This window comes from Polyodon spathula, chromosome 15, assembly GCF_017654505.1.
Source record: "Polyodon spathula isolate WHYD16114869_AA chromosome 15, ASM1765450v1, whole genome shotgun sequence".
In the NCBI taxonomy this organism is placed as follows: domain Eukaryota; kingdom Metazoa; phylum Chordata; class Actinopteri; order Acipenseriformes; family Polyodontidae; genus Polyodon; species Polyodon spathula.
The window spans coordinates 6,711,198-6,726,309 of record NC_054548.1 but is presented as its reverse complement, the minus strand read 5'-3'; the positions used below and the strand labels follow the sequence as shown (position 1 = coordinate 6,726,309).

At 37.6% G+C, this 15,112-nt stretch overlaps 1 protein-coding gene across 8 annotated transcripts in view; it reads left to right on the top strand.

The window, feature by feature from the left end:
- Positions 1-14,073, top strand: part of LOC121327632 (mitogen-activated protein kinase kinase kinase kinase 4) — a 92,178-nt gene extending 78,105 nt beyond the window's left edge. For 4 of the 8 annotated variants that reach the window (XM_041271757.1, XM_041271756.1, XM_041271759.1 and 1 more), the window contains 10 exons: positions 399-443; positions 3,570-3,687; positions 4,591-4,755; positions 5,542-5,685; positions 6,924-7,058; positions 8,316-8,416; positions 8,816-8,965; positions 9,076-9,235; positions 10,539-10,678; positions 11,214-14,073. In XM_041271757.1, coding sequence (XP_041127691.1) covers positions 399-443; positions 3,570-3,687; positions 4,591-4,755; positions 5,542-5,685; positions 6,924-7,058; positions 8,316-8,416; positions 8,816-8,965; positions 9,076-9,235; positions 10,539-10,678; positions 11,214-11,297 — 1,242 coding nt within the window. In that variant the 3' untranslated portion in view covers positions 11,298-14,073. The remainder of the gene's footprint in view (positions 1-398; positions 444-3,569; positions 3,688-4,590; positions 4,756-5,541; positions 5,686-6,923; positions 7,059-8,315; positions 8,417-8,815; positions 8,966-9,075; positions 9,236-10,538; positions 10,679-11,213) is intronic. The other 4 variants (XM_041271760.1, XM_041271763.1, XM_041271758.1 and 1 more) reach the window with 1 other exon arrangement.
- The last annotated feature ends 1,039 nt before the right edge of the window (positions 14,074-15,112 follow it).

Here is a 15,112-nt window from a genome sequence, read left to right as displayed (position 1 = left end):
CCCCCCAAGAACTGTTATGCGATGGATACCTGTGTCTTTAGTACCCTAAACAAATGATATTTGTTTATTTTTTAGAACTAAGGCTGTAAGTAATGCAGTTTAAACCACTTGTGTATGCGGTCACTGACAATTTAAACTCATGTGCTTAACAAAAGATGCTGTTGAAGTAAAGTAATAGTATAAATACATATGATAATGACAAGAAGTATGAACATGATTTGATCTTCATAATAAACACATTAAACATTTTTCATTTGCCGCTTTACATGTTTAAACTTTTACAGTCTTAAAAGGATCACTTTTTTCACACATCATGCTGTATTTTATTAGGGATATGCACAAAACCAGTGGCTGAAACCATTTCCTTTAACACTGTTTTTATTTACTTTTATTTCTAGTGGGATTTTTGCATAGCACACAGTGCCACCCGATTGCTGAATGTTGTAAGTGCAGCAAGCAACTTTTAAAGACAAAAATAAAATTAAATATTTCTGCTCACCACTTGCAATTAGTTATTAGTTTGATGCAAATGCCATGGGTAAATTCTCCCAAAATTAGTTTTTATTTTTGTTATTTTAAAGACAAATCTTTAGTAAATTGGTTACATTTTCCAATACCTGACAGCGTTTTTATAATCAGGGTCTCTGATAAATGGTAGCTGAATCCACACAAGAGCTTGATTTTTAATGACAAGGACCGCTTATCCTGACTCCTTGAAGCAGCTGCAGTAAAATGAGGGTTTCAACAAATATTTGTGCAGCTTTTGCATGAGAGCAAAGAACCATTAGAATACCCCCGGCTGGGTGCTTTTATATGTGCATTAAAACCAGTCCATCTTGGTGGTCAGTAGGTTGTTTGACGTTGTGATTGTTGCTTAGACAATTGCATGTCAGTAAGTAAACTCTTTAAGAGATCTCTTACTGCCTGTTTTCACATGGTTTTAGTGTCATTCCTGCAGCAGTTGAAATTAAAAATGACATTGCTAGTAAAAGATGTTTAGGGTATGGTAATTCTTTTCTGTATACCACATTTCAGCTAACTTGTATACAGGTTATCTACTGTAGTTTGCAGATTTCTCTTATGCAGTTACTGTAAATATTCATTGTTGCCACAAAAAAATGCTTAAACTTTGAAGGATCACTAATAGAAAAGATAAGGGAAGTTGTGTGTCTGTTAATTGACGAGTCGTCTTTAATAACATTTCACAAGAGGGTTTTGCACCGTTTTGAGTAAATGTTGCAGTTCTCTGTGCTCCACAGTGACCTGTTTTTAAGGGTACATTATTGATCGTGTGGCTTCTGTTACTTTGTTTTAGCTCAATCTGTGCTATATTTAAATTGGCTGTATTGCATCAGGTTTCAGCTAACAAGGGTAGTCTGAGAATAGAGTTCAAGCAAGTGATTCTTGTTAATGTCACCACCTTAACACTTGTGTGCACTAAACTGGCAAGTTGTATTTCTGTTTAACATCACTCAGCCATATTTGTAACCTTTTTTTAATATCCCGCTTGTGTTCTATGTGTTTTTTTTATATTTCCTTCATCTCTCCTTTTTGTGCTTGTGGCTTTATTTATTTATTTTTGATGGATCACTTTAACCGGTGTTATCTGACTAATCGCATGTTCCTTTCACATGAAACCCTTATTCAAGTAATGTATGTATCTTTTGTACTCCAAGTTGGAGACCAGGTGGTCCAAAATGCTGCTGGTTTCTGGCAAGCACTTCCTTTTGTCAAGTTGTTTTTGAAGGATTTGAACCCAGTATTAGACAGCATATCCACAGCCAAAAGTAAAGTGTTTTTGGGGCGAACTGAAATAGGTTTGATATAAATGCTGGTGTTTACAGCTGCTGTATGGTTTTTACCAACTGCAGGCCAGGCTTAATTTGCCTGTTAAAGTTGGTAATGCCATAGTTTTTATATAATCTGGAACACAATGTATTTAATAGTTTCAGTATGCTGTCTGATTTTAGTAAATTTGTGCTTTGGGTTAGCTGTATTAAAGCAGTAATACTAGTGCTGGGACACATTTGAATATTTGAACGAATATTTTTTGCATGTATTCGAGTACTTGTTGGAAATGTTGCTGTGTAGTGATTTTTATGCAGATTTTAAAATATATATTTTTTGCGACCTTTGTGGGATGTAATAAACGAGAACCAAAACGATTTTTTTTTCCCTCACCTCACTTTTTACAGCGCCGTTTCCTTGTTTTTGTTTTATTAGAGGTGTTTTAAAGTAATTTCGGGTTGTTTGTTCAGCTATGAAAAAGTAAACCTAATGTTGTTACTTTATGAAAACGTGTCGATGGCCACTGTTTAGTGTGCAGAAACGGCAATGACAAGGAATGAAAAAACGCGGCGTCAGCTTTATGACTATTTTCTGAATAAACAGAACAATGTTCAACTTGAACTGCTGTTTAGCATCCTTTGGTTTGTAGTTAATTCACTGGGGTAAAGTAAATCCTACACAACTGATTCTTTACTCCTGGGATATTCTATTTTAACATGTTATATATGTTAAAATGCTGTAAAATAGGCGCATGCTCAGGGGCCACGCCCCTGTCTCTGCCTGTGTTCTGAGCAGTATACTGGCTTCTATTACTTTCTGAAAAACAAACAAATATCTGAACGAATATTTAAATTGAGTGAATATCCGAACATGAAGATCCAGTTTTTGTCCCAGCACTAAGTAATACAAGTGTTAATTTTTTATTTAAGAATAGCTTATGCCAAACAAGTCTTTAAACTTTGATACATTTGTGCCACATCAATTAATATGGATTATGGATTTTAGTATTGAAGACCTGTTTTCAGCACAAGTATTTGAGTTCATTGACTCACCAAAAGACAATTCTTTTTTCTATACTGTTGGAATGGTCGAAGTTTAATTGAAATTGAGTTATATTTAATCAATCATATACAGGCTTTTCAAAAGCATGGATTGAAGTTTTTTTTTTTTTTTTGTTTGTTTTTTGTTTAGTTGCCAATATTTTTTACCCCGGGTTTTCTCCCCTGTCTTGTGTGCTCAATTATTATCTGTAGCCTCGGCTCACTGCTCGCAATACCCCCTCACCCCCTGTTGTCTTGGGAAACGGTGTCTCGGGAATCGTCAATCCATCATTTTTCGCACTGCGGATCCACAGCAAAGCCACCAGAACTATAGTGCCGGAGGACAACACAGATCTGGCGGCTGCACTGCATGATCACAGGCGGCCACAGGGGTCGCTGGTGCGCAGTGAACCGTGGATTCCCCTCCCAACCTAAGCCCTCCCTACCCGGGCGGCGCTTGGCCAATTGTGTGCCGCCCCTAGGAACCCCCAGTCAGTTGGCTGCGACATAGCCTGGATTTGAACCTGCTATCTCCAGGCTATAGGGTGCATTCCTGCACTCCATACGGAGTGCTTTTACTGGATGCGCCACTCGGGAGCCCAATGGATTAAAGTTTCTTGAATAAGGTCTCATGCAATGTATTTGTTTTCCTGAGAGGGGCAAATTGCTTTGGTAATTTTTTTTCTAGCCATTCTTGAGTGCATGCGGAGTGTCATTTCTGATTGAACCTTTCCGTTCCAGACCCAGTCAGTTAGTAGCACACTACAGAAACACAAATCCTCCTCCTCATTTACACCCTTTATCGATCCACGGCTGCTGCAGATTTCTCCGTCCAGTGGAATGACTCTAACGTCTGTGGGTAAGTACTGCTTAAGAGTACCTCCTATAGGAGGGGGGCGTAGCCTGTATAGAGAATATACATTTATTAAAAGATATCTGACAGCTTAAAACGATGTTCATGTCATCCAGTCAGTAATTTGAAGAGCTTTTGAATTCTATAGGTCAACATGTAAAAGCTATAAACGTTTAAAATAATACGTAGACAATATATGAAACCCTGCAGTCATCATCAATATTGCCTTAATATTTTGCTACATCTTTTTATACAGAAATTCCTTTCTCCCTGAGCATAAGTATGTATGTCTTTGGAAGCACTCCATTTAACTTGGTGAAATTTTCCATTGCCAAGTTATTAAAACTGTGTTATAAATATACAATGCGGAACTGAGATATAGATAGATGGCAAATTTCATTCGACTTTATGAAGCAAAATGAGTTCCTTCTGTAGGGTGATGCAAAACTTGTGGCCATAGCTGTAGTTCATACTGTACCAAGTTATAAAGTGCAAGGAATGGATTTTGGCTGGTGGTCACTGTCAGTCATCTCAGTGGTCCGTTCTTAGTACTGTAGTTTCACCCTATTCTGGCAGAAGCAGTGCTAGAATGCTGTCATATGCCAGCTACAGCGCCTGTCGTTCAATACGCCTTGATAGTAGTGGGTCAAGGTGTACGTATTTTGCTTTAGGTATATGGTGAGTTACTAGTTTTGATTTGAAAATGGGGTGGAAGAGAAAAACACTAAATGAAGATTGTGAACAGTACCCTGACCGATGGTCAAAATAAAATAGTAGCAAGCCTATATATAATGGTGTAATGCATTGAATACATTGAACTGCACTGCATCATCACTTGTATGATAGACTCTAGGTGATATAGCTTATATAACTACACACACTCTAAATGGTGTGTGTTTTATTCCACAGTAGGGTTTGAACCTATAAGGCCAGATGCTCTGAGACAGGATCCTACAAGGAAGGGCTCAGTGGTTAACGTGAATCCCACCAACACTCGACCTCAGAGTGACACCCCAGAAATCCGCAAGTACAAGAAAAGGTTCAACTCAGAGATCCTGTGTGCTGCACTGTGGGGTATTTCTTAATTTTATTTTTTTGTTCAACATTTCATTTAAAAGATAGCAGTCTGGTATTTTACAGGGCCTTTGTGTGTACATAACAAATTATGAGCTGCTGAAAGACCACCAGACAACCCTGTGAGAGGCAGCGTCTAACAAAATGAGAGCTCTGAAAATGGCAAAGCATGAATTGACATCTACTGCTCCAGTTGGAGAATTGATGCTGCTGTTTTTTCTTTTGTAGTTCCTTCCTTGCCCTCGAGGGCTCCCATAGTCAGTCTTTCATAACTACTTACTGGTAGCTGAAAAGCTGTTTTTATTTAAGGCTTTTTATAAAATGAAAGATTTCTTCCAGCTGACAGTAAAATCAAGATTAAAGAAACATAAGTGCGAACAAACTGCAAAATATGTAGGATTTTAGTTTGCGTCCAGCTTTGTTTGCAATGTAAATTAATGAAGTACTGCCTGGCTCTGAGCTTGCCTGACTTTTTTTTTTTTTAAATGCAAGATTAGCAGCACAATAAGCGGCACGGATTCTTGGTCATTATCTGCTCATATTGTGCTGTCTTTAGAAATGAACAGCAGGTGTTCATTTTTTTTGTAGTAGTAAATGCTTTCCTTTGGTGGAAGATGGCCCTGTTTCTGTAGGGGAACATGTCTCTGCTACATTCACTTCCCTTGAGATATACTACTGGGTCCTTGCCTCCAACACAAGCTGATTCAGAACTTTTGTTAAATCTGACATTTTGTTTAACAATCAATACACTAATAAATGTAACTTTTTTTTGCTTTTTGTTGTCAGGTGTCAATCTGTTAGTAGGTACTGAAAGTGGCCTGATGCTTCTGGACAGGAGTGGGCAGGGTAAAGTGTATCCATTGATTGGCAGGAGGCGTTTCCAACAGATGGACGTGCTTGAAGGCTTGAATGTCCTGGTGACAATATCAGGTAAACTTGTGAAGTATGCATAATCCATGTAATATGAATCCATTGGAAATTTGCCAAGGAACTTTTTTTTTATTTTTTAATAAGAATTTTAAAAATCCTTTATTTCCAAGACCTTGGTTTACTGTTTACTGAGTCACATGTGAATTGGAAAGCCAGTCATAGATATTTAATTGTGAAAGTTATCAAATGGCATTACACTTTTTATGTAATCTAAAATAAGTTGTTGTTATAGTAATTGTTTTTTGAGAATAGGGTAGAATAAAATGTGTATGTACTGTATTTGAACTGCAAGCTGGAGAGAAATTGACGATTCCAGACACTGCACCTTTAAATAAGTGAGGGGTGGTGGTTTGTGGTCTTTGTGTTAAGTCACTTGATTGCAGTCTGAAAAAATCTGTCACTGTGAACTCACTTACATAGTACTGCTGGAGAAGCTTGTCAAGAAGTGTTGCCGTCCAAAACCGTGGCTGAAACCTACTAGAAAGGAAGTTGAGCAGATATGTAGCATGCAGGACACAGAACATAAAGAAAAGAATAAGCTCTCAATAGAAAATGTCCTTTTTTTAAAAAAAGAAAACACTTTTAAATGTATTTGCCTGTGATTTGCAAATACAATATTTGGAAAAAGGAAACTTGATTTTTAAGAACCTTTTAAACAAGGTCACTAAACATAGGGCCTGTCTAGTCGCAAATGCATTTCAAATACACAGGCTGACTTCAGTATTGCAGCCTTTTTTAATGTCTCCCAAAATCTCCTGGTGTCTTTTCTTCATTACTGCTGTACAGTACAAAGGATTCTGAGACATTTTAGTTTATTATGTAAAAACCAGGATTTTTGTAATTGTGGTGCCTCTAAAATGTAATTACTGTTTTGACAGTGGAGGCTGACCCTCGATATCTTAATGTAAGCTGTGTGAAATGTATTCAGGACATCTGAGACCTGCCTTTAATTGGGCCAGTGTTACCAGATTGAATCAGCGTTTTGTTTTTGACCCTTGGCTCCAGAAGTGAAAGGCTAGTACCGTCTATTAACCCAAAATACAACCATGTTAATGATTTTATATAACCAAAGAACACATGAGGTGCTTTACTCACAAAATTATCAAAGAAAAGCACAGTTTTTGCCCCCCTTATCAGCGCTGCTTTCTGGGTATACAATGTGTTCCCAAGTCTGAACAGCAGCTATTAAATTCAATCGCTGAAGCAAGTGTTCATGTCGCATTTACATTTTTTCCTAGGCAAGAAGAACAAACTGCGAGTGTATTACCTTTCCTGGTTAAGGAACAAGATTTTGCATAATGATCCTGAAGTGGAAAAGAAGCAGGGTTGGACAACAGTTGGCGATTTGGAAGGCTGTGTGCACTATAATGTTGGTATGTCCTACTCATACATGTTTCTGTTTTGTATGTAAAATTAATCCACTTTTTTTTTCTTATGGAGACAAGACTGGAATTCATCTTAATAGCCAATTTAGTGAAGTCAACTATTTTAGTGAGTTTGCGAGTGCCCTTTGTTAAAGGTTTGCTTTTTTTTATTATGAAAAGACTGAAATGCTCCCCAGGTGTAATTTAGTTAATTGATTTCGGGGGTAATGAAGCTGATGGGTTGAATTTCAGCAGGGATTAATTTGGGCTGCATCTGCGTGTGTCCCTGCTGGATCCCTTAAATGCGGAAAAATAAAATGTTCCAATTGTTTTGTGTATTTTTTATATTTGAGCTATTTTGATGATCAGTTACTGGAACAACAAAAGTTAATCTTGCTATTTTGACCCTCTTCTCCATTGTATGAAATCTTAAATACATCCTAGTAGCACTATGTAATTTCAAACATAAACCTAAAACAGGCTTGATATTTTTTTCACCAACTCAAGAAAAACAATCTTGTCACAGTGAGAACTGCTCGGCCCATACTTCAGAAAACGTACAAAAAGACATTAACCCTGAATCCTGACTCTCAAACTGAAAAAAGAATCTTTACTAGCTGTGCTGTGTTCCTCAGTTAATGACAAGATGCATTTGTGCTTTCAATATCATGTAATTTACTGCAGTGGGAAATGTAAGACACTGCTCCATTCAAGGTGTTGGGGGGGGGGGGGGGATAGGGCCTCTTTGAAATGCAAAAAGCTGCCCTGGAAATGCTCCAAGAAGTTGTGATTTTTTGTTGTTTTTTTTGGCCACATGAACTAATATAGAACAGTAGTACAAAGCATACAGAATTGATTCAAGTCAAGTAAAACCACAAACTAAACAAGGGCTGTAACCAGGTAGGCTGAGGCACTTTATGCCTTTTTCACCTGCTCCATCCCAAGTGAAATGAGTTTGGCAGCCTCGGCCTCTTCCCCAATAAATAGAACTGTTGCACTACCACAACAGTTTAGCACCCTTGTCAGCCTCTGCTTGAGATGGGCCCTTGACTGAAGAGCATGGCCGGTTTTGGTCAGGATTGAGGTGACATGTAGCCATCCTTAGCCTTCCATGAGTTCTATTCAAATGCAATTCACAATTTTGAACAATACATTGTGTTCTGCTTGCCAGACACAAATCACAACAAGCATTGATGGGCTGAATGGCCTCCTCTTGCTTTGAACTTTTATTATGTGTTAGTTAATGGCATGCCTTTCTTTTTACAGTAAAATATGAGCGAATCAAGTTCTTAGTGATTGCTCTGAAGAATTCTGTGGAAGTCTATGCATGGGCCCCAAAACCGTACCACAAATTTATGGCCTTTAAGGTAAGGAGCAAAATCAGTCATTTTCTAGTTACCTACAAGTTGTTTGTTAACCCAATATGTGAGTTTAGTAATAATAACAATACTTTGTTTGTTTAGTATTTTTTAATAAACAGTAGTGAGTTTACAGTGTACGTTTTTTCCTTTTATTTTATTTACTAACTTTGTCTTCATAACTGTAAGTTCATACAAAAAGTGTTCTATCTTTTCAAGTTCAGTGTTGCAGTATACTCCAGTAACCTTGTTTGTCATTCTTTATATACAGTACTGTGTGCCTCTTGGTTTCACATAGTGTGGTTTCGGTTTTGCAGCATGTGGTGGCTGAGATCAGGATGGCATTGTGGGGCTCAGTGCTATTTCAGTGGTATTACACATGTTAACGTGCATTTTCTTTTCTGGTAGTCTTTTGGAGAATTGATACACAGGCCACTGTTGGTGGATTTGACAGTTGAAGAAGGGCAGAGATTAAAAGTTATCTATGGCTCCAGTGCTGGCTTCCATGCTGTCGATGTGGACTCTGGGTCGGTTTATGACATTTACCTGCCAACACATGTGAGAGAAGCATCTGTTTGTAGTCTTGTGCTACTAAGGAGTAAATTAGTCATTTTGTTTCCTTTCCCGTAACGTTTTCTCATTGCAATGGGTGGTTTTTGTTTTTTCAGATCCAGTGTAGCATTCAGCCACATGCTATCATCATCCTGCCCAACACTGATGGAATTGAACTGCTGGTGTGTTACGAGGATGAAGGAGTCTATGTGAACACTTACGGAAGGATCACCAAAGATGTGGTTCTGCAGTGGGGAGAGATGCCAACCTCTGTTGGTATGTAGATAGCGTTGAACAACTAATTATACCTTTCAGCCAATATAAAACACAGGCCTTCTGTGAACCGAGTCAAGAAGGAAGATAAGGGAACATGTACTTAAATTTCTTTGGATGAAAATGTGTGTGTTTGCGGTAGACAGACAAAAATCAGTTTCACAGAGAAAGGTATTTAAAAAAAAAAAAAAATTAAAAAAATCAAATGCTGTTTTGGAAGTCTCTATCCCAGTGACTAGAATATAGTGAACGTAAGGGATATCTGCTGTCCCCAAACAAAATCGGGAGTGTTGCACAACTGGAACAGCTGTTCACGGTACAATACTTTTCATTTTGAGAAATCGTAGCATTCTCTTTTCTTTATTTTTTTTTTTTGCAAAGTAAGTAGTTAATTTAGTCATGGATCTTCAGGAAAGATTCAAAACCTGCAGCAACCTGATTTGACAAGGACAGTTCTGGGGTGTTACTGTGTGATCTATCTGACAGATGGTGATCAAGGTTAAAGGGGACAGAGTTGAAAATATGATATGAGGTATGATATTCTGTTGGTATGCAATCATGTTGAGCTAGTTGTGCGTTTTACACACCTACGAGTGGTAGTGCACAAATGATACATGCAAGTCATGGTAATCTACATTTTCAGGATTCTTTTTTTTTTTTTTATTTACAATTTTGGTGGGTGTATGCATGTTGCAGACAATTAAGAAGAAAATACTGAGTAAAAAAAAGTTAGTATATAAAGTTAATTTATAAAAATAAAAAAAAAACAATTAACCAGCCATTGGACTAGTTTCTTTCACTATTAATTCAGAGATGGAAGTTTAAAATGCATAGTCATTGATTCTACCATTACCAGACCATGCCAACTGAAGCACGCCACAAGCAGCTTGGACTGTTATCATAAGGCAGTCACTACCTCGTGTACTTACAGGGTTATTCAGAATTAGACACCCTGTGATGTGCTGTTTGGCCACCAGGGGTTGGTTCAGGTAAAAAGAGGCTGGATGCCTGTAGTTCCTCAGACCTCACAGCCTCTACTATGCAAATTATTAATCACCCTGTATATACCTCCAATCTTTAACTGCTTAAATGCTGATTCATATTAACTTGTAATGGTTTGTCATGTTGAAGTCTTTATATTTTAATTCAGCTTTAGTCAATGTTACCCACCTTTTACTCCGAAGTCTTTTCAGGATTCTTTCCTAGTTGGGTCATCAGCACTAATCTATGAATGTTGTTTCAGTTCAAAGTGCTGCCCTGCTCTAGCTGTATTAGACCTGTCTGCATGTTCCTTTTCCTTTTGCAGCGTACATCCGATCCAATCAGATCATGGGCTGGGGAGAGAAGGCCATTGAGATTCGGTCAGTAGAGACCGGCCACTTGGATGGCGTTTTCATGCACAAACGGGCACAAAGGCTAAAGTTTCTCTGTGAAAGGAATGACAAGGTTGGTGCCCCTTGATTCTGCTTTTTGATATTTAAAAAAATAAATAAATACAAAAAGAAATTGACTGTTTTAATATTGTGCCCTGAATACTATCTGAATGGGGTGGGGTGGGGTGACTGCCCAGACTGGGTGTGCATTGAATTGACAGATCCACTGAAGCCTCCATATGGTACAGCACCACATTTAGTTTGCTATTTGGATGTTCATGATTTATTTTGATAAAACAAGAGGGATTGTACTGTGTGTACAATGTCCTTTTGTTCCCAGTATGTGGCAGTAAGTAGCACTAAGCACTTGCTGTACAGAAATGTTTTTATTGGAGGTTTTGCAATCGTAGGTGGTAAGCAAGTTTGGCAGCATAGCTGAAGCTAAAAGAACAAGGTGAGCTTTTTGGAATCTCTCCCCCCAAAATTGGCTGCAGCATAGGGGGGAAATCCCCCCCCCCCAGCAGACACACATGAAATTCAAGCCCTGTGAACGGAAACTTGCCTAGCTTCCTTATTTTGTTAAATCACTCTCCTCCTTTTTGTTGTAGGTCTTCTTTGCCTCTGTGCGTTCAGGTGGGTCAAGCCAGGTTTACTTCATGACTCTCGGCAGGAGCTCCCTTCTCAGCTGGTAGAAGAACGGGTTGAACAAAATGGACAACCAGAGTCTTAACAAGATCTGAAAATAAAACCAACAAAAAAAAAACAACCTTGAACTAATCTACAACTGGAGAACAACCTGCACTGAGGCATTCTCTACGGATGTCACTTGGTGATAATAGATTTTAGATATTTAAAAATAAATAAATTAAAAAATAAAGGCTGTTAGGTCGTTGGCGCGGTTAGAAAGTCGCTGTCAGATGCCGTAAGCACTGTGGCTCTGACACATTAGCCAGCAACACCTCACCTTGGTTGCAGATTTCCTTGGCTTCAGACTCTACTTTGTCAATTTGAGAAAATAAAAGCCCTATCTTGAGTAATGTAGTTGGATAAACATTAGACACGCGAGTGCGAGTGCAAGCAGGGGAGGGTGTCTGTTTTTGGTAAAGAGGGGATACAATCTAAAGTATTAATACTATAGCGTATTTAAATGTTTGTTATCTTTGGTAGTGTGGCAGTGCAAAAACCGGATGAAGGTACAGGTTTTAGTGTTTTTATATATAAAACAAAGGCAAAGTGAAAGGCAAAAAGGAGGCGTTTAGCATCAAATGTGAAAGGGGGATATTTGGTCATTTTCTGTGCATCAGGTTGTGCCTGAAATGCTGAGGAGTGGATTCAGGTTGTTCACATATATTCTGTGTTAGGCTGGGATGGGGTTACATCACAGGGTAAAGATCCTGCTTTATTTTAAGGACTGGCTTTTTTTTTTCTTTTTCCCCCATTAAGTGCAACCTACTTTTTTTTTTTTTTTTTTAAGAAAAGGTTTTCCAGACTGCAGTTTATTTTATTTGATTATTATTATATTTCTTATTTTTGTGCCTACCTCATTGTTGAAATGCAAGACTTCAGAGGTGGTTTAATGTTTTGTATCTAAAGAAGAAAAAAACAGTCTCTTAAATGCTTGTCAAACCAAATTATGAACATGTTTGAGTGTTATAAAGGAAGGGGCAGACACAGTCAAACCAACGGACCATGGTAATGTTGAATACCCAAAGGCACTGATGGCAGAAACTGACAAGATACTTGCATTTATTTTTGAATGGGGGAAACATATAATGTCAAATATTGTACTTGGTTATGTGATTTAGAACTGATTTTTAATCTGCTAAATCTGATTTTTGTAGCATACAGGTTACTCTACTAGGCTTCTTAACTATATATAGTAGAAAACCAGTGGTTGTCTTTTCAATGAACGCAGTGCACTAAATCTCAAGAATGTAGTGAAATACTGTTCATCAGTACATGGCATAACAGTTCCCTTTTTAGATGGAAGATCCCAGTCCAGAAGCATTTTTTTTTTAAATACAAGTCGAACAGTTTTGTTTTGCAAAATTGTTAACATTTATAATTGTCTCTGCAGGTTCTATGTTTTAACTGTCTGTTAATTTCTTGAGAGACCAAGTGTGTGTCATATTTCAGTGATGTAACAATACACATTCTTACCATGTACTGTCAACAGCTGCCTTAAGCTGTTCATTCTGTGAACAGTATCTCAGTGTTTCTATAGGGCGTAGTCTTCTGCAATCAAAATATTATTAGAATAGCATGACACGCAGAAATTATTTAATTTGTTCATATGGGAAGTCATATTAATAACTGTTATAAAGATTAAGCATAAATGGTTCCCCACCTCATACAATCTATCTAAATAAAATCTATCTAGGTTGTAAAATACTACTCAAACAGCATCTTTGTGGATGCATTGTGTATGAAGAAGCTAGAACCCAGCCAACTACACAATCCTAAAAAGAAATAACGGGGAAAGGCTTGCTTAAACAAGCTTGCAATGCACATCTTCAGATTGCAGTACCACCATTTAGTGTGTTCTTTTTGTTTTGTTTAAGCACCAAGGCAGAGGACTTCTTGCAAATGCTAAAATTAAGGATTCCAAGATATTTATAATATGATAAAGGGACTTGATTGTCATAGACCTAAACCCATTTACCAAACAGATTTTTTTTAATGTCTTTGGCATTGCACTTGTAGTCACACGAAGCAATTGAACCAATTTCCTGTATGCAAAAAACTTTTTTGTATAATAGATGTGTGTAAGGTCTTTATGGTTGTTAGTCCCTACAACAATCAATCTCTCTCTCTCTCCATCTTATTTCTGGTTATTAACATACTGTAAGGTCTTTTTGACAAGTTTAATTTGCCATTAACAGAAAGCTGTTGAAGTTTAAAGTAGAAGACATGTTCTCTCAGCAGTGTGACTAGCAGCTCCCACTGTAAGAAGTGCCAAGGTGGCAATGTTACATGTTTAACAGTATTACAAAACCACTACATAGAAAAAGAGAGAAATAATTCGAAGAACTCTCTTTAAGCATCATTGCTTTTATGTTTTGTTAAGGAGCTTAACGAGAGTTCACTTTTATTTCTGTGTTTTAATTAACCCTAATTATGTGAAGTGTTTAATCTTATGCACATGTTCTGTTGCAAATGTTTACAAAAACAATGTTTTGTTACACTAATGTGCATCACGTATTTATGGTTTATTTGAAAGCAACTGTGGGTTTTTTGTTTGTTTTTTTAGCTTGTTTTGTATTATTGAAAGTACACTTTTTTGTGATTTATAACCCTAAACTCTGCTGATACAAAAGTAATTACTAATATCTAGCTGCAAAGCAGACCAGTTACAGGTAAAATGTTTTCATCCATTGTTTCTGCCACGCTTCTGTCTTCTGTGTATTATGGAAATTCCTGTATTTTCCAGAAGGTCTTTTTTTTCTTGAATAAACTCAAATAAATACACCTTTTTTTTGTGTTTTCCATCCATTTGTTTTAGATTTAAAATCAGTGTGTTTTGGAAGTATCATTTTTCTACATTCTTGAGGTTAATTTCCCCATTAGAAAGTATTGGTAGCAAGAGTCTGTACCTGGAATGTCATTGACAAGAACATCAACACGTTGACCATCCCACACATAACAACTGTGGGTGCCAAACATACAGTACCTGCACGGCATTGACTCTGATCAGTTTAAACAGAGCAGTTGTTCCCAAGGTGATGGTTTCCTTTCAAGTATGAAATATATCTGTTACTGTATGGGTATTTACCTCCTAAAGACCCGAAACCTGAATGTTGATATACCAAAGCTGCTCAACAAGCCTGTGACAGTCATGGCCCTCCCCGAGGGCACAAAGACTGCGCTCACAGATCTCAGTGGAATTTTTCCTTTCAAGTGACCAGATCAGAGATCCCTGAACAGTTTCATAAAAGTCCTGCGATTTGCGTTGAAGTTGAGAGGATTCGGAGGTCGGCACTGTGTGCGTTTCATAAAGCACTTTGCGAGTGCCGTCGCTTGTGCTCACTTTTTCTGTCTGCGATGAGTGAAGTCTTTAACTCGGTAATCAATTTTAAGGCACGTGACCAATTCGGTAAACACACAATGGCAGAATTGCAAAGGAAAAGCTTTTTTTTTTTTTTTAAGAAAATATATATAATTATTGAAATTGCTGGTTGACACAACCAGAAAACAAAACAGAACGGAAGTTGTAAAAATATGCAGTAAACACTTTTGGGGAGGGGCAAAGAACAGTAGCCGAAATAAGAGAGATGGATAGATCTAGCGATCAGAAAATTTAAAAAAATTTGATTTGAGATAAACCAAAATCCCTCACTGTTCTGGAGCTGTGTAGAAGTGACAGGCTGTACTTTGAAGTTCCATCCTTCCATACATACATAAAGAAAGCCCTTCAACTGTGTAAAAAAAATAATGAATTAAATCATTGTGCAGTAAACGTATTTAAAGAAAAAGTTCACTGATCTGTGTCGACTTCTTTCTACACCAC